This window comes from Trachymyrmex cornetzi, unplaced genomic scaffold, assembly GCF_001594075.2.
Source record: "Trachymyrmex cornetzi isolate Tcor2-1 unplaced genomic scaffold, Tcor1.1 scaffold121, whole genome shotgun sequence".
Taxonomy (NCBI): Eukaryota; Metazoa; Arthropoda; class Insecta; order Hymenoptera; family Formicidae; genus Trachymyrmex; species Trachymyrmex cornetzi.
In genome coordinates this window covers 597186-619501 of record NW_017295773.1, presented here as the reverse complement: position 1 = coordinate 619501, position 22316 = coordinate 597186, and the positions used below count along the sequence as shown (strand labels likewise).

At 30.5% G+C, this 22316-nt stretch overlaps 1 protein-coding gene across 1 annotated transcript in view; it reads right to left on the bottom strand.

Annotated features, from left to right (window-relative positions):
* LOC108767525 (Na channel protein 60E) overlaps positions 1 to 22316 on the bottom strand; it is an 84781-nt gene that overhangs the window by 25435 nt on the left and 37030 nt on the right. Inside the window, exons 2-4 of the mRNA XM_018517456.1 lie at positions 6564 to 6772; positions 5412 to 5632; positions 1676 to 1856 (exon numbers count right to left, since the gene is read on the bottom strand). Of these exons, the coding sequence (XP_018372958.1) occupies positions 1676 to 1856; positions 5412 to 5632; positions 6564 to 6772 (611 nt within the window). The remainder of the gene's footprint in view (positions 1 to 1675; positions 1857 to 5411; positions 5633 to 6563; positions 6773 to 22316) is intronic.

The window sequence follows — 22316 nt, the reverse complement described above, 5'->3', positions numbered from 1 at the left end:
TTGCTTCTGTAATATAAAATGACCAAGACAATTTTGATATGTCATAGATTTGCACGATATTTTATTCACACTAATCATTACGTATTATCCCATCAATTCATACACAGTAGAAAACACTTATACTTGTATTAAACATTTATATTTGTATTAAAACAGATGCTTGAATTTTTAACATACTCGCGTATTAATTTGACATAATGTGATTATATTATTTGAATATTTTGTGTTAAAAAATGGATATTTAATTTTTCTTAGTGTTGATACAATACAAATACTAAAATAACACAATTTCTGAATAAGTAAATACATAAAATAAGAACAATATAGTTTTAAAACATTAGTACCTATAATTGACGACTAATTAGTTCTGCAGTAATGTTGGAGTGCAATTTCACTTACACCCTTTTTGCTCGTCTTAGCCTTTTTAAATTGTATATAGCTTTACAAAAACGAGCTTTAAATTTATATTTATTGCGAGAGCAATGTGTTTTTACAAGAATATATCTGATTTCGATTACGAAAAATAATTGCTTGTAATTAAAGGCAAATTTTTTCTGCACATTCCTTAAGAGATTGAGGTGTTTTACTAAAGGATTTACTGAATTCCTCGTTAGCACCGTTAGTCTTGGGCGTCAGACTGTTTGGATCCACCACTGCGCTTGCGGAAACTGTATCGTTGATTATGGTCGGATTACTGCGACGATTAAGCACCGCTTTAAACGATCCTGCATGATTTACATATCTGTGGCGATGCACGGGACACGCTTATCTTGATTAGAATAATCTTTCTCGCCTTCGTGTCTTTAATTAAACACTTCCTCTTTTGCACAATCCGATTTATTTTACGATACGAATAATTCTCTTAGTGTAATCATCTATTTATCATCCATTAGTTTCGTATTGAACATGATTAGATCGTAATTTGCAAATAGGAATTTATCGTACTTATTTCTTATTAAGAATTTTATCGTGAGAAAAAATGCGCGCGTAATAACCGTATTATCTTTTCGTTAAAGTCGATACAATTTTTGTGGGATAATATTTTAATGGAAGCTTGTATTCGAATAGTACAAAAGTTTCTGTGTTGTGTGTGTGTGTGTGTGTGTGTGTGTGTGTGTGTATGTTTGTGTTGGAATATCAAACATTTTTCAACTGCATTGCGGAATATGTTTCTCTGGCAAAATCTGCGGAATCATATTTTCAACTACCGGCTTAATATAATACTTCACAGTTCTCCAATATACAGTTTCTCTGTGATTTGGAGAAACGTCAGACAGAAATAGGTATATCCAGTTACGTTATTTTTGGAATTTGGATTTATTTACCCACTATTTTGGTTTTACGATACGACTAATTATTTAGATTAGATCTTTGAAGTATAAAGGAAAAGCTGACAATGCTAATACAAAATCCAATATTTACAAATAAATAATTAACCGCCTATATTAATCTATCAATCATTTTATAATATTGCATACTTAATTCGAAAACCTGGGAACTCTATAAAAACTTTATATAGAATCAATACTGCTTAACTTTCAAAGTTTCTTTAATATACGAATATATTTGACACGAACAATTGAGATTATGTCTCAATATTTTTAGCAAAAAATAAAAATTCGGAATTAATTAAAACTGAATTTTACGCAAGCGTAATAATGAAACTATAACTTACTCCCTCCAGTCAATTTGCGTCATATTTGGCTCTTGTTGCTTCACACACTTATTCCTAAGTTCACCCATATAAACTTGCAAGGCAAACAATGCAAAAACCATCAGGCAGAAAATCGTCAGCGTCATTACTTCGGCAAGTTGCTTGAAGCTGTGTAACAGCGCGTTGATGATAGTTTTTAGACCTGTAACATACATTACACATACGTGATTTTCTATCAATCGAAATTTTCCTTTAATTTCTTTTTTGATATTTGAATGTTGCTTTTATATTCCGTAAATATTTCGAGATATTCCGAAATACGCTTAAAACATTTGGGGGGAGGGGGGAGAATTTTGTGAATATTTCAGAAATATTAGCGTTAGCTGGATTACAATTACGAGAGATTATTCCATACAACACAATTTTAAATAATGTCCAAAGGATGTCATATGGACATCCTTAAGACGCCACTCGGAGAATTGTGTTCTGTGGGACTTTTTTAATAAATATATTGAAATATTATTTTAATTTCACTTTTTTTATGGCATTATTTTTATCTTTTCGTTATGTTTTTGAACATCTTTTGATATGACATTTTAATTGTAAAAAAAATCTACATTCTTCTCTAATACATTCATTTTTTTTATAATATCAATTTATTTAAACAAAACAATTTTTTATTACATAAGCATCCTTTCTGTAAAGAATATGCTGTAGCATCTCTTTCATGACATATTAGTGTTCCTTTCATGATAATATAAAAAAGATGTTATTAATGTACTAAACTTTAAAAATATACTTGACGAGAGACGCTACCACGTCCTTGATTAACGCCCACCGTTAGCTTCAATATGTAGGTAAATCGCAATCGATTTTTTTGAAACCACGGCAACTTTACTTGAGAAACATCTTAACCTACTAGCAAAGATGCGGTATTCATTACAGCGTATTGTTAGAGAGGTATTCATCGGTCTTTAAGAATCCTACAGAGCGTGAGTGAGTTGCCTCGCGACTTCCATCTGTTCTTAAAAATGCTATGTTACGAGTATGCTTCGATCGATCTCCTACCGGCTCGATACCCAGCTCATTGTTTGATTTTTCGGGATTAGCAAGAGAAACCTATTGTTAGCGAGATCGAAGATCTTTAATTTATAGCGTTCAATCATGTACGTCCGCAAATATTACGAATATTTCTCATTTTTTTTTTATTTGACTTTAATATTGGAACATATGGGGAAAAGACTTTGCGGTCAAATCAATAAATCATGTTCGGTGAATAGCTGTGTACATTCGCGTACTTTTTGAATTTGTACACGCGGCATTTGAAATCGATATCGCAGACCGTCGAGATAAATCACGATCCCTTTCATCGAACGTACGTACGATAGATGCGAAACGGAACGGTTTCGATAACATCTGGAATAATCTCCCTGTTCTATGTTCACAGAACAGAGATGACATTCGCTGTATTCGAGTTCCCTGTTCATGCGAACTTCGGTCAAAGTTCGCCGTTCGTATATATATGTATATATATATCACATCGACCCCGCCATCTCTTTTCCGTGAACAAGAGATGACTTAAATCTTCTTCCGCCATCATCCCCGAACCTAGTCGTTTTGTGTTTTTCATTTGAGTCGCCAGAGACGGACTGCCGTTTATAATTTTCTACTATACCTCTTGGTCTCTTTAATTTAACTAACTTTAGGTTGAGCTGCTTTGGCGACCTGTTAGTTTTCGTGTCTTCCACTTTGTTATTTCGCGTTGAAATTTCAATTTGTCCGGTTTAAAACCGCTCGACATGCGCGTTTTATCAACATTGTCGTTTCGTTTTGCACGTCTTTTACAAGATAATTTTCATTCGTAACTTTTATTTCCCGCTAATAAATTTAGAACGGCTAATAATCTAAACATACGATTTTTTACATCACTAAAACGATGTTGATGAAATAACAAAAGGCGAAAGAATTAAAAAAAAATGTACAAAGGTTGATTTAAATAAAATTATTTGGAGCAACCTTATAGCTACGGTACAACTGTGAATTTTTGTGGCCTGTCGGCTTATAGCTAAAAATGTATTGTAAAATCATTTTCCATTTTATACAAACAAAATAAATATTAGCAGTTCGAAAGATTTTACCTCTTTTTAAAATTAGCTTCCTGAAAATGATCTTTAAGGAAGACCTGAGTCGATTGTCATAGTTTTTGAATAATAATTTTAAAAAAAGTAAACGTAAAATTTTGAAACACTATTTAAGTTATAATATATTTACATCCCTTAGGTAGTTTGAAACTTAGGTAATTTTTAGTTTGAAAGAGATTGTATTTATAAACTAGTCAGAATAACGATGAATTAACTACACAAAAAATTTTCTGAGATATGTCATTTTCTATCAGTAGAAGGAAATCGCAATTAATAATGCTAAAAACTTGCCAGACAACAAAATAGAAGATAAGAAAAACTTACTCACCAACTTAATTTTCTTAAAAGGTTTTGGGGAAATGTCGGGGGAATATAAACAAGATAAATAAACATTTCTTCATGAGGTTGATCATATCCATAAATTTTTTGGGCTGGTAAATCAAATGACGCAAGTCCTCTCTATCCGAATCGCAATGTGACACGAGCTTGGGCAATTCCCTTTAACACGCTATCGCAAATTTACAAACCTGTCCCACACCGAGTGCAGATCAGTGTTGAATATTGCAAGAGATTGCAAGGGAAACGATTACGAGAGCGATTCGCGAGTGGAACCGCTAAACGTCCTCATGCATATATTAATACGCAATCATATACGACCGCAAAAAAAGCCGTACGTGCCACGAACGTTTAGTTATGTATGTGGAACATCGCGATGAATTCTGATGTCGAATATTGTAATTTCAATCAAGTTATTAATACTATAATAATATTATAAAGATAATAATAAATTATGCGTAAAAAAACTGTACGTACAAATATCTAGGTTATCAACGTAATACTGCAATGAGTATTATGAATCCCGCTACTTGATTGTCATTCAGTTTTTGTCATATATGAATGGATTAACGCGATAAATCACGATGTGTTTACGCGGAGCGCAAAAACGAGCGATTTTTAATTATTTGGAGCAATCGTTTATACTCATTTCGATGAAAAGTACATAAATGCGGGCTTGATTTAAAGTTACAATTAATACGAGAAACGGCTCAGTTTATTTGCAGCTGATTAATGCATGTCTACTGACATCGATTGGTGCGCATTTAATCGCTATAGTATATAAACCAATGCTAAATTTTTGTCAACTGTAATCAATACGTATCGACACACGTTCACATTCAGTTGTTTCATCCGCAATAGTAAATGTACATTTTATCTCAGGAAAAGAGAAACAATTGCTGTTTTTTCAATAATAAACTAAACCAGACTATTATAGGAATAAATACAATAAGTAAAAGAGTGCCAAATACGTATATAGTCGAGATTAAATCTTGATATTTAATTATACTTCTATGTAAATTTTAAATACATCTTTCGATCCCAGTTATATAAACTCGTCGTTTATTATTTTTACTTAATGAAATAAAATAATCACTGAAATTGTATAAAGCTAATTTTTTTAAGATCAATTGTTTCTTTTTTTTCCATTAAGTTGTGAAAAGAATGAATAATTGTCGTTTTTCTACTTGAGGCGAGGCATTCTGTTTGATACTTTAGGTATTTCTCGGTTGAATCAAACGCGACAGGGAAATACATGTCTCAGAAACTGGCTGTATTACCTGGCATAATGGATACAGTCTTAAGTGCTCTCAACACCCTGAACGTCCTGAGACCGGCCAGATTTCCGACTGCCATCCCAATAGTGGCGTATCCGCTGGTAATCACAACGAAGTCCAACCAATTCCAGGGATTCCGCAGATAAGTGTACTTGTTCAGTATAAATCCCTTCGCGATTGATTTTATCACCATTTCCGCCGTATATATAGCTAGGAAGATTAATCTGTAACATGAGAAACATCGGACATCAGATCAACTATCCGCCGTTCGTTATCGAGACCTGATATGTTTACGGAAAAATCAAAATATTATATAGAATACATGTCCGAATTACTGCAGTTTCCTATAACTAATTTCGACGAATTTATTCTGTAACGAAAAGTCATTCGTTCTAACAGTTTTATGATTTTTAAGAAATATAAGTGATTGTTCGTATTTAGATCGTTTCAAATTTTGTTTTAAATATAAAAAATGTTACATTTAATGATATTGTAAAACATATTCGTAATCTTTATAACGGCAACACAAGTAAGCATAGAGTTTCAATAGTCACTTATTACTGATAAGAGAACGTTCCAAATTGCAAAAGCGATATCAAAAAACTAAAGCTACCAATCGAAAAATCACGTTTAAAATAGATATTCTAAATAATTGGGATCCTGTAGATTCTGTACCCGATTTAGTACGAAACATATTTGGTCATTTTAACTTTGACACAAAATATCTCGAGAACAATATATTTTTGGAAAAAACGTTTTAAATAAAAGTTGTAGGGTTTGAAGAGGGCCATTTGATGAGTTACTTAGATTTTAGAAAAATGGGCCTTATTGTGCCCAAAATGGGCCCTAAACCCAAAATCTAAGTAGCTCATCTGATGAGCTCTTCAAACCCTACAACTTTTATTTGAAATATTTTTTCCAAAAATGCATTGTTCTTGAAATATTTTGTATCAAAGTTAAAATATGTTTCATATCAAATCGGGTACAGAATCTACAGGATCTCAAGATTTGACTATTTATAATATCTATTTCAAATGTGATCGTTTGACTGGTAACGTTAGTTTCTTGATACCGCGTTTGTAATTTGAAACGTTCCCTTGTGAGATCAACTAATCACTGTTACTGTATAAACATGAGGTAATAGTTTATACTTACTCGGCATCATCAAAGGTCTCGGTCATGGCTAGGAAGACGCAGTTAAGAAGGATAGTAGCCATGACCACATAATCGAAGTACTGATTCGTACTTAGGAAGATACAGCACCGCCGTATAGGATTCCATGGGGAGAATATAAACCAACTGTTGGTCGCCGTAAACCTATGAATGTAATTTTTGCGAAACCTCTTGGATACCACGCAGAACGTCTGAAACATAAGATTAAATAAGATTTTATCGATGGGTTTTAAAATTTGAATCCGCAGGGATGGAGATCTAAAACTATATCCCTATACTGGAGCAATAATGAGACTTTTTATTGTTTCATATTTTTTGAAAAAGTTGCCAGTTGCTACCAAAAGTTTCTTGATGTTTCTTTATATTTTTATTGTCAATGACAAAAGTTGTTCTTTGTCGTGTGTTTCTAATCAAAGCGGTTTATATCAAAGGAAAATGAGAAACATATGCGTCAACAAGTCGCAATAAAAGTTCCTTCAATCTGGACATTCACTTGTTAGTATCTCAGTAGACGTATATAACAGTTTCTATAAATTAAAAAATCTGATAAGAAAAAACATAGAAATAATGATTTTTAAGAAGTTAATTGAAGAAATAAATATTTATAGACTGTTTCCGATAAAAAATATAAATACAAAAATTCAAAAGAAAATATTTGAAAAAGTTTTCAAGGCTGTTGAAGCAGATATAATAGAAGTCAAGTTAATCCGCCAAGAAACAATTTGTAAGATAATTTTGTATTGAATACACCTGCATAATGTCATCGCAATATCAGATCTAACTCGTTTTTATATTAAATAAAAATATGTTTGTTCAAAAACAGTTCCTTCAGTATACTTAAATAGACTTTTTGGTAAAAAAAAGTTTCTTCCTCATTTGTAATAAAGATTTCCGATCATGTTTTAACGTTACATTCTTTAATTTGACAAAGATGATTATTAATTTATGAAGCGTTTCACATATGCGTTCTCTTATTTTATATAAATTGAAGTTCACTAAATAATAAAAATTTTTGAAGTTGTATTTGCTAAAATTTTTTCGTTGTCTAGTAACTCGACCATGATTAGATTTTAATCCATCAAAAAAAGATTATTTTACGTTCGTATAGGAAATATTGATATATTTTGTAAATAATTATCTTTTTTGATACATCTTCTATTTGAATATCGCTAATTTCGTTTTTCTAAAATAACCCACACACAGGTGAATTTTTTGAGCACTTTGGAGCTGGTCTAACGAGCAACTGTATCATTAAAATTAAATTCTGTTATGGAATGCATAATTAACCTCATATTTTATCTATGTTCAACCCAACGAGATGCAAAACAACGATTCATTCCATTCGTTGAATGTGATGCTTAAGCAACGTGTAAAACAGCGCAGACTCCAAAAGCGGTAGTGGGTCAACGCGTAATTATTAATAAGCCGCTTCAGCATTCAGATAACCGACGGCGGGATATCTACCAATTCAGAGAATGGGTTCGCGGGATGGTTTTAAAACCAGTGGGAAGGCTCCCGATTATTTTCTATACAAAAATGTTGATTTGTTAATCGTTTCCTCGATAAAACATAAATCTGAAGACGCTTCTGTATCGATGCATTTCTATTTCGGACACGGAATAAACAAATTTATTAAGTGAATTTTTATATGAATTTCTATATCTCCATGTATACTGAAAAAATGATAATATCAACAGTATTATTTGAATTGAAAATATTAATTCATAATACTATTAATAAAGTAAATACGTATAATAATCTTCTATCAAACATTTTATTTGTTTTATTAACACTGTTGTTATATAAATTCACAAGAGTATTTTCAATTAAAATAATGCTGTTAATAATACTATTTTAAAAAATATATATTTGATTTTTAATTTCAAAATTAAAATATTATAGTTTAATATTTTCGATCGAAAACATATTTAAGGATTTTTTCGTGAACTTTTTCGATCCTACAGATGAATTATATCAGCCTTTAGCAGTACTCACGTCACTAGCTAATTCAAATAAATCAATATACAGGATATTATTGACTATAATTGATTAAAAATTACGTCAATAGTATTTGATTTTTTAAAATATTTGTGTACATATTTTCTACAGAATGGAATCTTATTCTAAAGAGTGAAAATTGAGCCAGTCTTTAAAAAAAGTGACTAAATTTTCAATTTCGAAGAGACTTCACTCTTTAGAGTGAGACGAACTCTAAAAGTTTAGAGTATAAACTAGGATATGTATGTGTAATCTGAAAATTTTTTGTAATTAAAAAATTTCTATGTATTATCTCATTACTTATTTATTTCATAATATTATTATGGACATCGTTTATTTTCGGTAATACGAATAATACTAATCAAGTATTATTAAATAATAAGATTTAGATGACTGCGCGATATGCATTTAGGGCTACCATGGACAAAATTCCGTAACAGCAAGCGTAAGGTGTAAACTTAAACCGATGAGCCAATCAGGATATTGCTTTAAATTAACGTAATCTTATGGAAGTAGAAATAGCAGTAAACTTATCCATAAGGCAAATTCCAACCGGTTGAAATTTGTCTTACACATCAGTATATTCGCAATATCGACTGTCGGAGATATAGCTATCTCTGTCCTCTTAACAAAAGCACAAAAACTTATTTTTATTATATTCTAAATTACGAGTCGATCCTCATATTGTTCGCAAATTCTCGTGTTGTTTGCTAGAAAAAATACTTTCAGTCTGAAATATCATTCCAATAACAACCGTTAATTATAAATTAGAAATTTGTTTTGATTTGTGTCCACGACAAAGTCATTCCCTCTTTTCACAATCTTTCTTCGCTAGAATTCTGTTAAACGTCGACAAGTTTAGTCAGTAGTGAGTTGAAGTAATTGAGGGTAAAGACAGGATAGAGGAGACAGTAATATGCAAATGTTAACTTATAAACTTTTTAGCAATTTACTATAGTGATGTATATTTGTACTTTGGGCAAAGATATAATTACTGTTCATAATACAGATCTTTTATAATATTTTTATTTCATATATATTTTTTTTACATAATTTCAATGAATTCTTAATTTCGTATAGTTCTAAATTGAAATTTCGTTGAATATTGTGAGTGCAAGTGTGTATATGGAGTGATGAAATTCTCTGACAAGAATTGATAAATCAAAATAAAGTTCTGCGTGAATTAATGTCGAATACTTGTAAATTTGTGTGATCGTTTCTATCAATATGTTTTAGAGAGCCTTGAAAATTCAATGTAACGATTAATATAAAAGTTTTTAATTATTTATGGTACTTAATTATTTATATACGTATATATACTCTCTAAATTCGTACTCTCTAAATTCTTTGAAATAGAATTTCACTCTAAAGAGTGAAAATTGAATTAATCTTGATAAAAAGTAGCTCAATTTTCAATCATTAAGAGTAAGATTTTACTCTTCAAAGTAAGATTTACCGTTTTAGAGAGTAGACTTGATAATATCGATTATACAAGATGTATCACGGCATGTAATATGCAAAATCAATGCAGTTTATTTTTATACAAAATTAGAGTCAATTTTCAAAATTATTTGCAATTGATTGCTGCGTTGATGTAAAGAGAATACTTTTTTAGTTCAAAATATTATTTATGTAACAATTGTCAATTATATTTCTGTCATAATCTATCTGTATTGTTTATTCACAGAACATAATCAAAGTTTCTCAGGATTACTTGTCAATTTCTCTCAATTTGATTTATTAGACGTTTGCAAGTCTGATCAGTAAGCAAGTTTAAATAATTCAAGATTAACAAACGGAAAATTAAAATGTTAATAGCAACTCTGAGTTTTCTTACGCTATTTAGTATACTTATGCAAATAGTGCTGTGGAATTATACTTTATCCTTTCATTTTTCATTTTACGTACAATTAACGTTCTTGTACGTAACTCTCGTTTTGTTTGGTTTGAATGAAATATAGAAAAATATGACGAAGATTAACGTAATATATCATTTTAAACGTGATATATTATTTTAAATTAGTTTAAGTTATTACTATTCTTTTAATATGATTTGAAGGCAGTTTCAATTTCGTATAGCTTTAAAATTAAATTCATGATGCACGTAACGTGTAACACAGTCCGACATTTTCCATTTACCTTCAATCATTTCTAAACAAATTCGTAATATTTTCTTTTCACTTTCCATCATCGCGCTAAACAAATTCGTAATTTTAACCTTAAAATGGAGAATATCCATTTAACATCACTTAAGTATTGAAGTATTGAATATCGCGTCGTAAGTGTGTGTGCGCGCGCAAAGATTTTAACGAGAATTGATGGATCAAAATGAAGTATTGCACGAGGCTGAAGTATTGCACGAACTTCTAATTTTTTTTGCATTTCTATCAATGGATTTCAAAGAGCACCGAGAGAGAAAATTCGGCATGTAATGGTAATGTATAACTATGAACATTTCAAGTTATGTATTTGATAATGTATGTGTGGTATTTATGATATCTACCAGTAAATTGCGCATCACAAATATATAATAAATATATAATAAAATTGTTAAATCATTAAATTGGCGATTGTATATTTTACCTTCGCCTCCTGCATTTTTCAAATTTTATCACAAATTTAATCGATATCTAAATACGTAGCAAAGAAATCCATGAAAATAAACACGCAAATTGCGCGACCGTATGTAAAAATTTTCTGAAAAACGATCGACAAGGCTGCTCTTTGTTGATGCATTGAACTGTACTAAAACTTTCTGTCTCCCTTTTATCAAACTTTAAAAATATCTATTTTATTTTAAGTACGAGTGTATATACACTACAAAAAACAGATCTATAAGTTCAAAAAGTATTTGTACAGGGAGATATGTTTAATATATAAATCTTATCTTTAAAAAACTTATTTTTAGAAAGTAAATATTAATTAGTAATTTTCTAAGAGAGAGAGAGAGAGAGAGAGATCATGAACTGCACGATTACTTTGCTCTTTAGTTTATATTTATATTAGAACAGAACGTATTTATTGTAAATAAATCAATATTTATTTTTATTTTAACTAAATAATTTTTTACAATAAAGCTTTTTTAATAAAAAATCTCCCCTGTGTGTACGAATATTTTTTGCATTTAGTTATGTATATAAAAGCGATGAAAAATAAAACTCTTATTTTACAAACAAGACATGCATATTTAGAGTATCAGTGTAATTTGATATTTGATATGAAATAGTTATGTCTAATAATAAATTATGAACTTTTAATAATCAATTTTAGAAACGTTTCACTTGTTTAATTAAAAAGTCACTTTTTATAAATCTTTCCTAGATTGAAACAGACATTTTAAATATTTGTTTGAAACGGTTTTTAAATAATTACGATTGATTTTTCTATTTTTTTTTGTTACCATTTTATAGTAAAATTCATTTTAAAAATATATATCATACGATTGTTTCTGTAGCATTGATAATATTAGTATAGGTACCGTTAAATAAGAAATTAAAAGCAGAAATATTTTTGTTCCTAGATGGCACAGAAACTCTCAATTGTCAATTATAACGATATTATTGCTCGTATCTACAACGATAGCGCGCTATTTTTATTTGCACTTTTATTTTATCAATCTGCGCGCTTTGCTTCATGGTATTATAATAGCGAATTTATATGCATCGCTCGAATGCATTACATATGTACATTCATGACAGTTACAAACCATATGCATCGCGGTGCCTTCGTGTATTTAGCATAAACTGTGGTCAAATTACCGATCCGCAGCGAGCACAATTTAGAGAGATCAAATGTTGTTAATCAGCATGCAAGTTTGGGAATCTATTAGATTAGGCGTAACATCCTTGCCCAAATTGCATTTAAATAGATTTCATGACCCTTGCTAAATATTTGCGACACTATTTTCATTATATTTCTTGCTGTGTGAAATATACGTTTGTGAAAAAAATACCAAAAAGACAAAAACTGAAACTGTGTACAGCAAATATTCATGAGTTATATGAATTCATGCCGTTATAACAATTTGTATTTTTGTACTTTATTTTTATTTTCATGATAAGTATTAATTCATGAGCCATAAATCTTCAAATGCATATTATGTAATATTTCGAATCTCCTTCTTTTTAATTATCTGCAAATATCGGACCTTCATTTTCATACTGCAGTATAAATCTATACACGAAAAGAATGATTTTGCTGAAATGTCTAAAAATTTAGCTAGATATAGATCTGAAAATAATTTTATTGGACCGACGAAATCATCATATAAAACTCAAGCGTTGATGATTATAGTGTTGCAAAAAGTTTTAATATTCTAGCAACTAGTTTGAGCATTTTACACAATTATTTTAAACAAAGTGTAAGACTACAAATATAAAAACACAACCGATTGCGAGTAAAGTTTCAACGGTCTAAGTTTCAACGGTCTTAGATCTTAATGCTTAAATTATATTTTCGATATATTGTATCCATATTCAATTCTGTAAATTACACCTCGAAATTATTTTTAGTCTTAAAATGCAATCATAAACCGAACTATGGTAGTAATATAGCACAAATAAATAATAATTTAAACATAGTTTAAACTAACTGTGCGCCGACAAATTTGTCGCTTTTGAAACATAGAAATCGGAGTAGTAATATCACAATTAAATTGACAAGCAATTTTAATAATATTGATGTTTATATCTTAAGGTCTGTACCTAAATAATTTTATTGTAAAAATCATTTCGATCGACGGAAATTAAACCTTAATCTCTCGTACTCTGTCTTTATCACTCAATTAAAATAATAATAATTATTTTAATTATCCAAACCAAATTATTTTCATTTTTAATTATGTATCTAGCTAAATTTTCAAACTTCAGCCAAACCTATCTTTCCGTGTAGAACGATAAAATGTACAGACAAATAAGACAGAACGATTATCTTATTAAATATTATATTCATATATATAATATTAATTTTTGAAATAATATATTCTACCTATTAAATTCGATTAATATTCTACTTATTAAATTTATAATAAATTAAAAATACTGATTTTTATTTTTTCATTTTTATTTATCTAGATTAATACTACATATTACACTATATATGTATAAACTCGATGTATAAATTCGTTTTTAAAATTAAGGTCAATAATTCTGGGATATTCTACGTATCTACATTAACAGAGGATGGCAAATTTGTTCTCGATTAACGTCATCAATAATAACTAAAATGGTGCAAATAACGCGCGCAGAGCGCCGCGGCGCCGGCAGAAAAGCGATTTCCGCATGCCCTTCTTTCTCAATCTTTCATTTGCACTCTATTCGTCTATGTCCTCGTTTAATGCTATCTAGAATAGCTTTCTCTCGGATCTGATGTTGATTCTGTGCAACTGAATTCGAATTCATGCCAGACAATTTTTAGAATTTTGCGCTGTACGTTTTCTCTCCTACATCTTCGTTTCCTCTTCTTTTTTTCTTTTTAAGTCTATATTTGCTGACTCCGGATATGAATTAGCGACACAGCCATCATCGCCACCAGGAACCGGCATGTTCGCGTGCTATATCGACTAATATCGATTTGCTTCCTGACTGGTCCGCATGAGCAACACGTGTATCAGCCAACCGGGTGACCAGTCAAGCAACCAGGTCAACGTCGAGCACGAAGTGTCGCTTAGCACTTGTTCTAGATAAATAATCCATGCGTTTCCACCGGAAATGCATCACTGTGCGCGATCAAGTCGGTTTCGATGACTTCGTGGCTGGGCAACGTCAATAATTCTCTTCGGGGAAACGAAAGACCAGGTCGGATAGAATAAAGCATAACTTCGTGTCACATGCATATGACGTTCATATTTATTAGCTAGCGAAGTGTAATGATTATTTAATAAGATATACTGGTATGGATTTATACAGTATTTATTAAGTTAATATACATTTGCATTTTACAAGTAACTTCCCAACTCTGCTTATAACTGTTACCTATAATCAGAAACTATTTATTGCTTTTCATTAATAATACACTGGTTGACTTTTAGAGAGTATAACAAGGTGCAAAACTATAGAAGGACAAACAAATACTGGGGGAAGAAAAGCTAATAGAAGTGTATAATATTTTGTGGAGAAGGTAAAGATTGTATAATATATTATGTAAAGAGGGAAAAAATATCGAAAAATAAAAGATAGAGAATATTAAGGAAATTATGAAAGGATGAAGATAGTGAATTAAATAAGAGAAAAGAGAGGAAAGAAAGAAAGCGAGACGAAAAAAGTATTTAGAATAAAGAATAGGAAAAGAAAGAGATAGAACGGAGAGATAGGTAGACAGTGGAGTGTGTATAACGTAACAACCTGGCAAAAAATTTGTCATGCATGAATATGTATAAATATGTATAAACTTACATAAACATAAATGTTCATAAACATACATAATTATATATGAAATATGTCCATACATGTTCATACATCCTTCTTTTTTTAGTAAAATTACTTTTTAGTGTAATAAATATAATAATAATGCGAAAACATAAAAAATAATTAAAAGGATAATTTTCGCATTGTTCGTTTTAGAAAAGATGAAGTTTGGAGAAATATAAAAAAAATTACTGCTATGTAATTATATGTAAAATTATACATAATTATGTACGAACAATTTTTTTTTAATATGTCTGAATTTAATACTGAAATTTAATACATCAAATCACTGAATTATCCTTATTTGCAAACATCTCCTTAAATACGAAACGTGAAAAGAACAGACGAATTTAATTCAGAATGAACTACTCATAAAAATATCACCACGACTCGTTCGCAAGTCCAGCGGAAAAAATGCCGTTATCAGAACCGTTCGTACTAAACTTTTTTGCAGCCCTAGCCACGTATTCCGTTGAGATTAAAAATCCTGACAAAAGAAAAAAAGAGAGTTTGCCATCGCAGTATACGAAAATCGCGAAACGTTCTCAGGTCATCGTCAAAACGGAGCAACCGCGCTTATCGTGCTGTCAGAACGATGCTAGCTCATTCTGTGAATGTAAATCTCTTCCACAAATCCAGTATATGATTTTCCGTGAATTTATCCAATTTTTGATCAGAGATTAAAAATTTTATTTTATCAAAGAAAAATATAAAAAGTGATATAGGTATATTATAGAAAATAAAAATTTCAATTTTAAATACTTAATTGATTTAAAATGGGTATAAAGATTGGCTAAATATGGTATAGCATTTTTACTTGGTTGCAGCAATCAATTTTTGGCTGCTGCAACCAATTAAAAATATTATGCCATATTTTACTATCTAATCTGCTGCAGCAGCCAATCTTTTTTTTTCAGTATAGAGTATTATATTTGTAAAAAATATATATTGTAATTATTATACAAACACAGCACTTAAAATATCCTGGAATATCATCTTAAACCCTATAAACGAACTAACTTGGACGTTCTTGTTTTATTTAATTGTGCAAATATCTTCTTCCTATGGTTTAAAGTCTCTATTACAGAAAAGCTATATATGTTAATGATAATACAATTAAACTTGATCGCTAACATAAAGATACAAAATTTAAATATGTGTGTATCGTGCTTTTGTTTTATATACTCAACCTTCTAGTAAAATTCTGCCAAATACTTTGTATTTGCACCGTAAAATATTAGAAATATTATTTATTCAAAGATATTATACAACAGTTTTGGTTTTATATGCATGTTTAGCGTTGCTTCTAAAAGAGAAGTTGTTCGTTCAACGTGATTGTTTTAAATGATTCATCTGGGATAATCATCAACTGTGTAAATCTGGTTTGACGCGATCATCCGATGATCGATCTTGGCGCACGGATAGCTGGACTGAAAAAAACTCGCGATAAAGTAAGTGATTTTTCGGTTCAATCGCTACGAGCGCTTATGTATATAAGCTTGATGTTCCGCGTTTATATGTATGTATAAAAAACTCTGCAGTTAATCCTTTTTTCAATTTAGAATCTATAGTCGATGCAAAGGAGAAACGTTTATTTCCGAGATAAAATTTTTTTTTGTTAGAACTATGTTGTTATTATTTCAGATCTATAATAAATGAAGATTTCGACAAAACTATTAAAATTGGAAACTTTAAAACGATTTTCTTTTGGCATTTCACATTTCTAAAATTGAATTGAAAATATACAAATATGACAGTTTCAACACAATTCTGATTGCAAATAGTAGCTAAATAAATTTCTTATTTAGCATTTTTAGAGAGTTTTAATTGTATATTGTATTTTATGTATACTATTTTATGTCCGTCAAATACAGAAATAAAATATTAAAAAATAAAGATCAGAATAATAAGGACTCTATATACCAGCCAATTTGGATGTTTATTGTTAAAATTTAAATGATTATCAAATGAAACAAACGTTTCGATCTCTATTAGATCATCATTAACTCTCAGTTGCAGCACTGGATTACATACACTCGAGCTGTATATATAATAGCGCTAAGCATTTACAAGTCGTAAGGGTGGAATAAATTAATATATTATATATAATATAGAATAGATTAATGTTAAATTAACACTCGAATATGTTAAAAGAATCAACACAAACGGTTAATAAGAACGTGAGTGAACCGTTTGATACAAATACACAATGTTTTTTTTATCGCGTAATCATATATTCATACGTTGAATTGGACTTCCATACTTGTTATTTCATATAAAATTATGTTAGGAATTTATTTCAATCATCAGTTATAAAAATTGACACTTTAGAAAAGCGAATCACGAATCAGTGTCCTCTTCAGAAATAGCAAAAATATGAAAGAAAATGTTTTCCTTGCTTCAAAGATGTTCACACATCAGAGAGTGTAGAATAAAAACTTTGAGAATTTTATCGCAAGCCAAAGTAAAGTGCATGTATCTAGTCTAAGTTGTTCAAGTAGCACGTTCTTGACCCGAAATCCCAGACGAACTTTGCGAACGCACTATAAATTTTACACTCCTATTTTCTGTTATATTTTCTCTTAACTTAATATTGTACTTTCGTTTCTGCTCAAGCCCTTCATGTGTCTAATCTACATTATTCAAGAATCGCGTTCTTGACCCGAAATCCCGGAAGAATTTTGCGAACGTATTATGTATTTTATTTTTCTATTTTTCTTTCCCCCCTCTTATCCTTTATATCCTCAACGTAATAATGCATTTTTATTTCTTTATTTCGATACTCCATGTCATAAATATAAATATTACATAAAACATATCACACTTTTAACTAAATCCAAATGTTGCGTGATTCTAAATTATAACCGATTATAAATTTTTAATATTTGTTATTGATATAAAGCTGCGCTCTCGCATCGCTGTGCCTGTTAATACCTTTTTATCTATAGGACATAACTGAAAGAGTATATATATATATGTGTGTGTATATACATATATATACACATACATATAAAACCTCTGTAATATTTTTAGATTAGTTGGAGTTTTTATGCATTGCCAGCAGAGGTAATATTTTATCGATTTTATTATGACTTGAGGGAAAGCAAATCTACAAATCATTTAATTTTAAGCTGCACACTAGTGCACACTATTGAAATGAAATTATTGTCCTCCGAGAACATAAAATATTTAAGTCTGAAGCGTTTTTCTATTTATATCCTGAAGGAGAAATTATTTGTCGAAAAATATTTATTCAAATAAAACGGATGATATATTTATGATACACTAGAAACGTATAATTGAATCAGATATTAATAAAATTTCTTTTTAGTTCAAAATCGTTTGTGATAGATATCTTTAATAAGATACTAAGGCTTTTTTTTTATTAAGCTAGAGAATCTTTATCGCGAACATTTTGCTTAGTATTTGTGCGAAAGTGTTATTAGGAAGGTGTTGCCTAATGCCTAATCGCGCGCGCGGTTATCTAATCTAAAGCATACTTCATCAATTTTTTTTATTCGAAAATAATAAGGTTACTATTACCACTTTCGAAGAGATGTTTAAAAAAAAATTAATTCTTAATTTAAAATAACATTGAAGTTAAAGAGGATGTGTCTACAGTGGATAATTATTTCAAGCTTTATGGGACTATAACTGGCTCAGCAGCGAGAAAGATGCAATATATAGCATCCCAGCCGAGACAATTATACGCAACTATAAGTGCGGTCAATGTATAGTAATAATAATCATTTTAATAATAACAAGCTAAAAGTAAACCAGGCATCTAAAAATGGCGCAGCGTAAAAACAAGTGAATGTGTACTTATTAAAATAACATTTAGATTTGAATAAAATATTTTTAATCGAATCTAATTTCTGTGACGAACAAAACTGTATATATATATTTAAGCTGTATTTGTGCAAGAAGAACATAAAATCGTTGAGAATGATCTGATTATATGTTTGTATGCCATAATTCACGAGCGTAAAAGTTCTTTTCTAACGTGGCATCCATAAAAAAATGTTTTATGCATAAGTTTCATTCGAACGAGGCATTTATCGGTGCACACTTTTCAATGCGATAAGTTACATGGTCCAATATATTTATATCCATGATTCGTATAAAGCACACATAAGGGAGCTCACAGAAAAAGTTCTTATTCACGCATTGTGAGTTTGTCGGAGATATTCGTAAAAATGTAATAAATGACAGATGAAATATAGGAGACGTGGATTGAGTTAGATAATACAAAATTGTGATCTATTAAAAGATAGATGTAGAGAGACAAGAGATGAATGATTTATTTTTGATAAATGACAATTAGTTCCTTATGTCTTATTTTTTTATTAGAAATGTGAAAAATCCTTTGCTCTCTTTGCGGATAATATTGTAATTTATGATTGGCGAAACAGACGCACCATTCGTGACTTCAATTTCGTGTTTATTGATAAATTCTCCGTCGCTAATTGCAAGATCAATGTAGTGTAAAGATAAGTAATGATGTGGGGTAACGTTTGGACTTGAAGGTAATATCGATCCAGCCAGGTACTGAATCATGTGATCATCACTGCCGTTTACGAGCACAAAAAGCAACGGCCACGCGATGATCCAATCGCAGAAGTTTAATCGAGCATGATGAAAATCGCCGGACAAAAAGTCTTATCTTAAAAGTCAAGTCCGAGACCGCAGTGTCTCTAGAAATAGATTCTGGAGAGGAAGTGTAAGGGAAGTACTTCACACACGCACACACACACACACACACGCATTTTATACCTCGAGGTTGTCGACTTAAAAGTTCGCTCGATGTCCATAATTTATGCGATTTAATGCAAGAGGCTATTAAAAAAAAATGTTTATAAAATTTAAAACTATTAACTGTTCATTAAACGTTTTAACTTATTTATTTAGTAAAAGAGAGAAAAAGATTATCTATTATATATTTGGTAGTCGTGCAAAACACAAGTAAAGTAAGTTTTCATTTTACAATTTTTATTTGTTGGAAACTCCAATAGAGTCTGATCAAGTATAATATACCTACCTCTTTAAAAAAGAAAAAAATATACGTCAAGTGTATAAGAAAGGTATCGAATATTACATTCTTTTTAATAAAAAACGAATACGAAATAAATGCAATTAGCCAAATATTTTATAACGCAAGACACAAGATAGATTGAAAGTGACTAAAATGTTCAACTGGATTATAGTGAAGAAAAAACTTGGCGTACCCGGATCACATTAATTGTGCTTGTATGAATATATTATTTCGTCAGTATTTGCAATATAAATTCAAATATAAAAATAATAAACATTTGTATATAAATTATTCAAATCTACTTATGTGTAATCTATTTCTGATGCTGCTACAATAATTATGTGCAATCTTCAAATCTTGAAAAAGTTTGTGCTATACGGAAAGAGGACGATTTAGCTGAAGAGTATCTAAAAGTTTAATTAGATACAGATCTGAAAATATGCTTTTTTTACTATCAAAAGAATTGCTATTTAAAACTTTTAGAATGAATCTTACTTTAAAGATTGAGCCACTCTTTTTTTAGATTGATTCAATTATTCTTTAGAGTATGTAGTACACTCAAATTCGTTGCTAAAATGTCAAAATTTTTTATAACATTACTCGTCATGCTTGATTATTTTATGTAATTATTTGACGATCCAACAAAATTATTTTCAGATCTGTTAAATTTGATTTCAGCAAAATCGTTCTTTCCGTGTATAATCAGTGGAACTTTACGAATAATACTCGGTAATGTAATCACTGTGAAATTGTCTGTTCGAAAACGGACGGAATGAAGCACGAAGATGACAACCAACGGTGCGGTGTGATACTTCACCGAGTAACGATTGAAAGTTTAAAGTCGGTTCGTTACGCGACAAAATTATACATTCCATCAGAGTTGAAGATAAATAGGTCGCAGTCGAAACACTGCGCGCATCTTCGTAAATGTGCCATGCCGTCATTGCACTATTTATACGCGTGCAGGTGCTACTTGAGCTGTGGAAGGAGGAAAGGGAGAAGAGTATCAAAAGAGGACGATGGTGAATAGAAGGAACATAGGAGGTTAGCGAGACAGGGTGGCCAGGGGTGAATGCGCGATGCGGTGTAACGGTAGGCGGAGCATGCAATTCTTTTATATTCCTTTTACTGTGCACAATTTCAGCGCAATGCACCAACCGGCCAGATCGGATAAACTCGTAAGATTGCCGCGTGTATTTAAATAATAGAGGCATCAAAAATACGATTTTCGTTATAGATTTTGCGTACATCGAGAGAAAGGAAAAATAGGCGCGATATTTCCGATACATTAAGTGAACAACAACCGGTGTCGCTCCCAAAGTACAAAAATGTTGTTCGTTATTCCTGCATAATTGGAGAAACGGGAAAATTCCGCGTAGGATTTAAAATTCAAATTACTGATATTTGAGCGTAATCCTTTTTACCGCGAGGGGTTTTGTTTGGACCAATTTAATCCCACGCTATATCCGAAACTGCCTGTTTTTGCGTTATCTAATTTACCACTTGAAATTATTCGTGGCATGATATGAAAAAGAGTCCAGTAATAGCTACTAAATTGTGAACTAATTTCAATCAAATGTCTGGTTAATATAACAAAAAATAGTTTTTATTTCTTACAAAATATTTAGTAATTATTACAAAATGGTTAGCTATATTAATACGTTTGGTAATACTTGCTAAATATTTTGAAAATTATTTTTGGTTATCTTAACTAACCGAATATTTTTTTCACAGAAATTATTTCACTCGCCATTTAGTAGCTATTGTGAGATTCTTTTTTCAATATACAGAATGTACAATATAAAATGTAGGTATCTAGAGCACAGATCTCTCTGCTTCTGATTGTTATCAATATTTCTAATGACAATATAGAATATTAACTTGAGATATTAATTGAAAAATTATTTAATATTAAACTGATTTTTATTATCCTTTTTTTTTTACAATTTTATGTTTATAATTTTGAAAAATTTCGCTGTGGAAATAAATTACATCAATGTCGCGAACTTTATCATCGCAACGTGTGCAGATTTCTATAAAATACATGCAAGAGACATGGACGAACCACACAAACTTCTCTCGAAAAATAGGGGATCTTTTTCGGTAATAACTCAGCGTAGTCAAGATCGACTTCCCTACATATTTGTTTATTTCAAACTCCTCGAATGCACTTCTATTTCCTACGAGAATCCCGCATAAACTTGTTTGCAGCAAACATATGATATAGAGAAAGCACTGTAATATGATAGACCTTTCAATACAATGCAAGCCCTCAAACAGCTCGCAAATAAAAGATAAAAT